This window comes from Sphaerodactylus townsendi, linkage group LG04, assembly GCF_021028975.2.
Source record: "Sphaerodactylus townsendi isolate TG3544 linkage group LG04, MPM_Stown_v2.3, whole genome shotgun sequence".
In the NCBI taxonomy this organism is placed as follows: domain Eukaryota; kingdom Metazoa; phylum Chordata; class Lepidosauria; order Squamata; family Sphaerodactylidae; genus Sphaerodactylus; species Sphaerodactylus townsendi.
The window spans coordinates 16,558,968-16,568,477 of record NC_059428.1 but is presented as its reverse complement, the minus strand read 5'-3'; the positions used below and the strand labels follow the sequence as shown (position 1 = coordinate 16,568,477).

Below are 9,510 nucleotides of genomic sequence, written 5' to 3'. Positions count from 1 at the left end.
GTCACCCAGCTGGCATGTGTGGGAGTGCACAGGCTAATCTGAACTCCCCAGATAAGCCTCCTCAGCTCAGGCGGCAGAGCCAGGAATCAAACCCGGTTTCTCCAGATTAGATACACGAGCTCTTAACCTCCTACACCACTGCTGCTTAAGAGATGTACAGTTAAAACACTGGTCAAGAATGAGGCATACCTGAGGGCATGCAAAAGGAAACATGAATGTCTTCTCCCACTGGTGAAGATGGCGGAAGATGGTAACAGAAGGGCACAGTCAAATCTCCCTTGGAAAAGAGTTCTGGAGTTTTGGTGCCACAACCGAGAAGGCCCCTGGCCCATTTTGGAGTTGGAACATTCACCTCCACCAGCACATGAATTGAACCCAGTAAATGGAGGCAACACACCATGTGACATAGCCTACATGCATCTACCAGTTATGGTAGGAGGTGTGTATAGGACACATCTAGAGATCTCCTGCATTGTGGCGATGGAACAGAACATAAGAACATAAGAACAAGCCAGCTGGATCAGACCAGAGTCCATCTAGTCCAGCTCTCTGCTACTCGCAGTGGCCCACCAGGTGCCTTTGGGAGCTCACATGCAGGATGTGAAAGCAATGGCCTTCTGCGGCTGTTGCTCCCGATCACCTGTGTGGTGTTGGCAAAGCAGTTGGCAGTGAATCTGTGATGTTGGCTCATCCTTTGGCTGGGTGTGACGATTTGACAGTGCATCGTCAAGGCAACAGGGCAAACTCTGCATTTTTTCATTCGTTTCTCTGTTTATTTAAAGCATTTCCATGCTGCCTTTCCACACACCTTGATGAACAATCAAAACCACGAAAGAAGATTTTCTTCTGACGTTTTGCCTGCATCTGTGGCTGGCATCTTCAGAGGATCACAGCCACAGATGCAGGCCAAACGTCAGGAGAGAATGCTGCTAGAACACGGCCATACAGCCCGGAAACCACACAGCACCCCAGTGATTCCGGCCGTGAAAGCCTTCGACAATACACGAAAGAAGACTTTTAAAGATATGTATTATGTTGGGTTTTTTTTCCCAAAGAACAAGAAAGAAAACACAGAGACAATTAAAACACATATACAGGAAGGAGGGTCCGTGGGGGGACACCCAACAATCTGAAACGATGTTTGGGGAGATGGCAGGTCATTTTGCTTGCAAATCAGATGCTCTGTCATAGATTCATGGCTTTACCACTGTGGGCACCTTGAATGTTTGCTGGGATTTCCATGCAGGGACCATATTCTGATTGGGACCACAGTGTACCTGAGGGGCGTACTGCCCAGGGGGATATATGGGGTCAAATGTCCACAGGCTGAGGCCATTTAGTCACTGGGGAGGTGGAAAATCACTCCCACACCCCTCCTCCTCCCCCCCGGGTCCATACACTGACCTGGGGCAAAAAAAGTTGTTTGGTCTTAGTGGGGGAGGGTGGTCACCCATGGGGCCTCCCGGAAAACTCAGATTTTGACCTGGGCTACATTTTCCCTAGATACGCCTCTGCTTCAATTTTCCTCCCATGCAGTGGTGGTATCCAAAAATTTTAGTGACAGGTTTCCATGGTGGTGGGATTCAAACAGTGGCGTAGTGCCAATGGGGCTGGGCGGGGCATGACGGGGGCATGGCCAGGCATTCCGGGGGCGGGGCATTAATAATTTCTCTGTTACTGTAAAAAAACTCTTACTGTAAAAAAAAGTTCCTAATTTCCAGCTGGTATCTTTCTGTCCATAATTTAAACTCATTCTAGCGAGTCCTCTCGTCTACTGCCAACAGAAACAACTACTTCTCCTCTAATTGACTGCCTGTCAAATACTTAATACTATCAAATGCTTCATTTTGTTTCTAGAAATCAAAAGAAGGATACTTTCCTTAAACAAGTAACTTGACCATATTTCTGAAACATGTTTTTAAAACAGCCCAACAGGGAGAATGATCCCGTTTTCTACCTTCGCTAACCAGCCACATAGGAAACAACAGGACTTGATGATTTTTGGACCTAATGGAATTTCTAACGGAAAAGCAGACCCAATTAGTAACCCCCTCTCGACACACACAAATAATTAGTAACCCACTCTCGGGAACTGGTGAGAACCTGCTGGATCCCACCTCTGCTCCCATGCCATTTTCACAAGCCAAACAGCCCTCCTATGGCTACTATTTACTCCATTGGGGCACTTTCATGCCCTGATTGTCGCCTGCTTCCACCAATTAGTTGGCATCTCACGAGCTGACGTGAAACATATAAATAAGTCTTCCCAGCTGGCAAACGATAAAGCAGTCGTGGCTTGTAGACAGCCCCTCGTTCCTTTGTGGTTCGGGGTGGGTTTTGATCCGGAAAAGATAAGCCTCCTTAAGAGGATCAGGAAACTTGACCATAATGGAAAGCTGAAATGTAAATGGGTCTGTTTTCTTTGTTAAAAGAGAGTTTAAAATGTCAATACTGCTGTGCTATATTTGAAATCCCTGACGGCAAGGCACTGGGTCAAACCTGTTTTCCATTATCCTCCAAACACAGGGCGAAAGCCCTATTAGAGGCTCAACTCTTGCACAGCCAGATGCTTAAGATAATTTTCCTGGGGATTTCTCTGCAACCCCCTCCCCAGGTAGCTTCGGACACCTCGCCCTGCTTGAGGCTGGGGTCGCAGAGTCAGGAGTCCAAAAGAAGAAGAAAAGTCGGTTTCTATAGCCCACTTTTCTCTGCCTTCAATTTGATCTCATCTCAGATTGGAAAACGGGAGTCGAGCGCGCGATCGTACTTGGTAATTGTGTTTGTGTCAAAGACAGTTCATAGCACGCCTAGTTATAATGCCCTTGTGTTGCGTGCCACTCCATCACCGGCACGCCCAATATAGCATCTATTTAATATTGCTGTCCCCTCCCGGCCTTGGGATTGGGCATCACACCCCTTGGAATGTTGTTGTACTTTATTGTACTGTTTCAATGCTGCTATGTTTTAGAGAATTTGTACATTGTTTTAACTTAACTTAATCTTATGGTGTGAAATGTTGACATGTTGTACACCGCCCAGAGCCCTTCGGGGGTGGGCGGTCTAAAATCTAATAGATAGATAGATAGACAGACGGATAGACGGATAGATGGATAGACGGATAGACAGATAGACGGATAGACGGATAGACGGATAGACGGATAGACGGATAGACGGATAGACGATAGATAGACGATAGATAGATGATAGATAGATAGATAGATAGATAGATAGATAGATAGATAGATAGATAGATAGATAGATAGATAGATAGATAGATAGATAGATAGATAGAGAGATAGATAGATAGATAGATAGATAGATAGATAGATAGATAGATAGAGAGATAGATAGATAGATAGATAGATAGATAGATAGATAGATAGATAGATAGATAGATAGATAGATAGATAGATAGATAGATAGATAGATAGATAGATAGATAGATAGATAGATAGATAGATAGATAGATAGATAGATAGATAGATAGATAGCCCAGTTTGCTGGGTGATAAATCAGTAGCCCTTACCATAACCTATGTCACAAAATTGCAGTGAGAGTCATGTCAGACGCTTGCCCCAGACTCTTGGGGTTCCTTAAGGGCAGGATCCAATCCACATGATTGCACATTTTATTTCCTGTTTATTTCAGTAGGAGAGTTAAAGATATGCTGGATTCCCATTGCAGTCTCTGAGATTGACAGACTACTTCCACACATTCCTGTTTCTGAATCAGAGCTCCAATGACCCACTTTTCAATCACTGCTTGTCTTCATGAAATAGCCAGTAGGACAGGTAAAGACAAATTGGGGGGGGGGGGGACCCAAAATACATTTCAGATTTTCTTGGAAGTTTTTTTACGGCCCCCCCCATGAATGAATGAATGAATGAATGAATGAATGAATGAATGAATGAATGAATGAATGAATGAATAAATAAATAAATAAATAAATAAACCCATGCTATTCGAACAGACCTGAATAGCCCAAGCAGATAAAAATAAGAATAGCCTTTCTGCTTTTATTAGCTTTTGGTTAGCCAGCAGAGCTGTGTGCTCAGCCAATTGCTGCATCCAGTTCTCCCTGGTTGTTTCCCCACTTACCTGCTGCTGCGCGCTACTCTCCCCAAGTAGCGTGCGGGGTCCCTACGCACTCCCTCACTTACAGAGAAGCGGCTTAACAACGTTATGCCGCCTCGACGCTGTCAGCTCACCAACACGCCCTCAGCGTGCGTCATTCCTGGTGCTCCTCAAAACGGCGCCTTTTGATGACCTCGCACAGAGCGCAGGGTCGTGGGGAAGCCCGGGAGCGTGCCAGAAATGACGCGCGCTGAGAGTAGTGCGCAGCAAAGGGTGGTCGAGGTAAGTGGGGAAACGACCCCTGATAACCTCTGAAGTTGGAGCCGGTGAAACTCCAGGGATTTTGGAGTGGAATCTGGGGAGGGCAAGATTTGGGGAGGGGGAAGGACCTCAGCACGCTATAATGCCAAGGCCGACCTTGCAAAGAAGCCATTTTGTCCAGGGGAACTGATCTCTGTAGGCTGGAGATCAGCTGTAATGGCAGTAGAACCCAGACATATTTTTTAAAAAATCAGTCAGCTGCACAGCTACATCACTTTAAGGAACATCCCAACAGTGACAAGAAGCAGCTCTAGGAATCATCAGAAACACTATGGTTTTACCATAGAGTTTCCGACAATTCCTAGAGCTACCCTATTTCACTTGTGAGCTTTCCCCTTGGCAACCCAAAATGGGGGGGGGGGGTTGCAAACTGCTATCGTTATAATCTGTTTTAAAGCTGATTTATATGATGTGTCTTTTGCAGCGGCAGCAGAATCTGCAAGTCTTCATGGGAGATAAATGATAAACAGAAATCGCCCTGCTGTATGACAAACTGCAAACAGCTCGAGAAAGTTTAAATTTATTACAGGGGATGCTTTTTTAAAGCTCAAAATCATGAGAAATAAATCGATATGAAAGGGTGTTAGTGGCAGGACTCCAATTCAGAGTAATGGGATGGGATTCCACCCTACGCTAATATTTTAAAGTATTCATTGCATAAAGATGTCATCGTTGCAAAGATATTCACAATGATCAATGTTTGGTAAGCACAGCAAAAAAAACAGTTCCGTAATATATTGGGTAATAAATATATGGTTTTAGGCGGCTGACAAAAGAAACCCCATAAATCAGGCTGACACAGCTGGCAATCTGCTAAGCAGCCCACCTGCTACATGTTCTGCTCTGCCAGGAACTTGGCAACCTCTTTTGCAGTTCCTGAAGGCAGCAAAAGAAGAGGCTGATGGAAGTCCTGGCAGGACCAGTTCACATATTATGAGATACATGGGTTGGGCCTAAGGTCCCCACTCTGAGTCCTCCTGGCTAATAGCCACACATCCATAATGTGTTCTTGCCAACTCCCACAAAATCAGTGCCCAATTGGGATCACATCTGTGGGGCACTTGAGGAGATTCAGCCTTCCCACATTACAACAGTCCCTCCAGTTGTATCATTCAGCCCGTTGAGAAAACCCACATGGAGGGCCCAAGCTAATCCTATCTATGGACCTTTCCCCACTTAGAAGAAGAAGAAGAGTTTGGATTTATATCCCCCCTTTCTCTCCTGTAAGGAGACTCAAAGGGGCTTACAATCTCCTTGCCCTTCCCCCCTCACAACAAACACCCTGTGAGGTAGGTGGGGCTGAGAGAGCTCCGAGAAGCTGTGACTAGCCCAAGGTCACCCAGCTGGCGTGTGTGGGAGTGCACAGGCTAATCTGAATTCCCCAGATAAGCCTCCACAGCTCAGGCGGCAGAGCTGGGAATCAAACCCGGTTCCTCCAGATTAGATACACAAGCTCTTAACCTCCTACGCCACTGCTGCTCCTTACCTTCTGCTGCGCGCTACTCGGGCCAAGTAGCGCGGGGTCCCCGGGGCACTCCCCACTACAGGGGCAGCGACAACGCAGCCGCCCTGACGCTGACGCTGTCGCGCCCCCTCAGCGCGCGTCAATTCTGGCGCTGGAGAAAACGGAAGCCAGGGCGCGCGCCAGAAATGACACACGCAGTGAGTAGCGCGCAGCGACGGTGGTAGAGGGAAAAGTGGGGAAAGGCCCTATGATCCCATGACTGTACCTCAAAAGTTAAGTAGGGTCAGTCTTGGGAGGGGCATATCTATGGGAATTGGCACCAAGGGCAAGTGCTGAAAAATTGTGCCCCTCTCCCAACTCCGGCCTAGGGACAGTGCAACCTGCCTCACACCCTTGTTCAGGCTTCCCAGCCTAGCTCCATGCCCAAAACTGACGTTCCTCCTTAAAACTGAAGCCCCTGCTCTACACATGGAATCTGTACTGGGCACTTTGCAAGGGGTCATTAAGGAGAATCCATGACTCTTCAGGGATGCTCAAATATCTGCTTATTCAGCTCAGAACCTGTCTACCACTTGCAATTATGGCACAGTAGGGTTTTGTAAACAACCTTGGCTGAAGTTGGAAGTCTTGGGGTCCACCTTTCATCCTAGTTCCCAGGAATTTGGTCAGTGGTGGGATCCAAAAATTTTAGTAACAGGTTCCCATGGTGGTGGGATTCAAACTGTGGCGTAGCACCAATGGGGCTGGGCTGGGCACGACGGGGGCGTGTCCAGGCATTCCGGGGGCGGGGCATTCCTGGGCGGGGCTGTGGCAAGGACGCAGCCTCTGCGCCGGTCCTTGGGCGGGAAACGAATGCACGCAGGCGCAGGCTGCCACGCACGCCGGTGCACCTTCTGCTAGACTGCTTCAAGTTCTGCGTGCTACTGCTGAGAGGAGGGGCGTAACTAAGGCAAAGATCACGTGGCTAAATCACCCATTAGTAACCCCCTCTCGGCACACACAAATAATTAGTAACCTACTCTCGGGAACCTGTGAGAACCTGCTGGATCCCACCTCTGAATTTGGTGTAGCAGACCTTTGTTAGTGCTAGTGCAGAGTTCACGATGACTGCTTGACTGACTCCCAGAACCTTGTGCGGCCCTTTAATTGCTACACTCTACTGGCTGTAAAATGAATTCATGTGAATTTTCAGCTTCCAGTCCAGTTATATTATTTCTCTCCCCTTGGCATAAATGATTTGCATGAGCAGATTGATCAAACACTACAAAAAAAGCAATTGTGATGTGACTGTATTCATGTATCCATGCAGATTTCTTTTTAAGGATGGCGTTTTACTGATTCATGCATGTGCCATTCAGAGGCCCCTTCCGCACATGCAGAATAATGCTCTTTCAATCCACTTTCAATGCACTTTGCAGCTGGATTTTATTGTGCGGAACAGCAAAATCCACTTGCAAACAATTGTGAAACTGGGGTGCTGTGTGGTTTCCAGGCTGTATGGCCATGTTCTAGCAGCATTCTCTCCTGACGTTTCGCCTGCATCTGTGGCTGGCATCTTCAGAGGATCTGATGGTAGGAATGGAAAGCAAGTGGAGTATATATACTGTGAGGTCAAAAGGTGAGGCCATCTGAATAGAGTAGCCTGGCATGTAAGTCACAGAGAAGTCTGTAGCATGGGAGTAACAATGAATATAGCAATGTCAATAGGTGGATGGATCTGTTACTCCCATGCTACAGACTTCTCTGTGACTCACATGCCAGGCTACTCTATTCAGATGGCCTCACCTTTTGACCTCACAGTATATATACTCCACTTGCTTTCCATTCCTACCATCAGATTCTCTGAAGATGCCAGCCACAGATGCAGGCGAAACGTCAGGAGAGAATGCTGCTAGAACACGGCCATACAGCCCGGAAACCACACAGCACACCAGTGATTCCGGCAGTGAAAGCCTTCGACAATAAATTGTGAAACTGGATTGAAAGTGTATTATTCTGCATGTGCGGAAGGGGCCAGAGTCTGGTAGTCTATCACCAAAAAGGACCTTGATGCAGCTGTAAGATCAATCATCCACAGACTGCTTTTTGTGTAGTGTTTTAAAATTGCACGCATATGTACTGGTAATGCAGAGGAGGGAAAACGAAACACGCTAAGTAAAGGAACTTAGAGCAACGGAAAATTGTGTCTGCACAATTCTCTATTCAAACCTGAAATTCAAATGCAAAAAAATATAGAACATTCCTAACGAAGCCGCATTGTTTAGGAAAAAAGACCAGATAACGTGGAATTATTTAGCAGCAGTCAAGGCTTTCTCGGGCTCATCAGGGCTCGGAAAATGAGCAGAGTTGGTCACAGCTGGTACTTGGATGGGAGTCCACAAAGGTTGGTAATTACAAGCTACCTCTGCTCATGTCTTGAAAACCCCTTGAGAGGTCACCCCAAGTCAGCTGCAACCTGATGATGTTTAATTATTAACCTGGAGCTCAAAGTTCTGAGGACAAATTTGGAACAATATGTCATGATACGATACGAAGATCTGCTGTTAAAAAGCATGGGGTGAGTGGGAGATTCTTACCTGCCTAAAGAACTATTGTGGATCCTGCCCTTAAAACACATTCATTACATTACGTGGGATATTTCCATGCGCGAGACCGGATCGTCACCTGTTGCTTCATGCGCAGCTGTACTATGATGTTTCTGTTAACTCAGGAGAAGCCGTGACATTAGTGATTTGGGCAATTACACCCCGTGAAATCAAATCAGGATGTTTCTGGTTTTACAGGCATCCTCGTATAATTAATAGCCTAGGTAAATTGTTCTGATTTGGAAATCTTTCCCTTTTTCCCCCCAGGGGAAGGCAGAGGGGGAAATAACATAGATACGCTCAAAATCGCCAGAGAGGAGAGACAAACAGGAGGTACCTTCCAGAGTGTTCCTGAAGCTGAAGTTAGCCAATTTGTCCATGGTCCCAGCCTCGTACTCTGTCAGGCTTAAGCAGAATTCAACATCCGCTGAAGATGGAAGCTTGGGGGTCCGCCCTTTATCATGGTTCCCGGGGTTTCGGAGTAACGGCCCTTCATTGGTGCCATTGCATAGCTCTCGCCGGACGTTATATTCTTCCGATCGACTGCAAATTACCTTCGGGTTAAAAATTCCATTGTGAGTTTGGGTGTAAGGCTGATCTTCTTTAATCTAATTTTTTTTATTTTCTCACATAAAACAGACAAAAAACCACAAACATTAAAAAAGCACAACCCACTACACATCTTATATTGACTTCCGGCGATCTCGTCTTTGATTAAAACTTATCTCTAGATTCGTGCGTATCTAATTAAGCCGTTGATTCAGTGGCTATTTTGAAGTGCATTCTGGCGATTACAATCTACTATTTTCTTTAGATTTCAAACCCTGCCGCTACTTCTCTATTTGAGTAGGTTTTTGAAAGGTATTCCGTGGCGCTCTGACATGCGGTGGGACTGGAAGTAGGTCGGGGCGTGGATAAACAATATAGTTATATGTATAAAATAATGATTAAAGCAGCCCATGCAACAATAGCCTTGGGCTGGAAAGAAAATAAAAAATGGACACTTCAGAAATGGCTAGAATATATCTGGGAACAAGTGACACTTGATATTTTCTATATACTGAA

General features: G+C 46.2%; 1 protein-coding gene across 1 annotated transcript in view; it reads right to left on the bottom strand.

Moving 5' to 3' along the window:
* Positions 1–9,510, bottom strand: part of TYR (tyrosinase) — a 49,802-nt gene that overhangs the window by 18,833 nt on the left and 21,459 nt on the right. Inside the window, exon 2 of the mRNA XM_048494359.1 lies at positions 8,783–8,999. Within this exon, the coding sequence (XP_048350316.1) occupies positions 8,783–8,999 (217 nt within the window). The remainder of the gene's footprint in view (positions 1–8,782; positions 9,000–9,510) is intronic.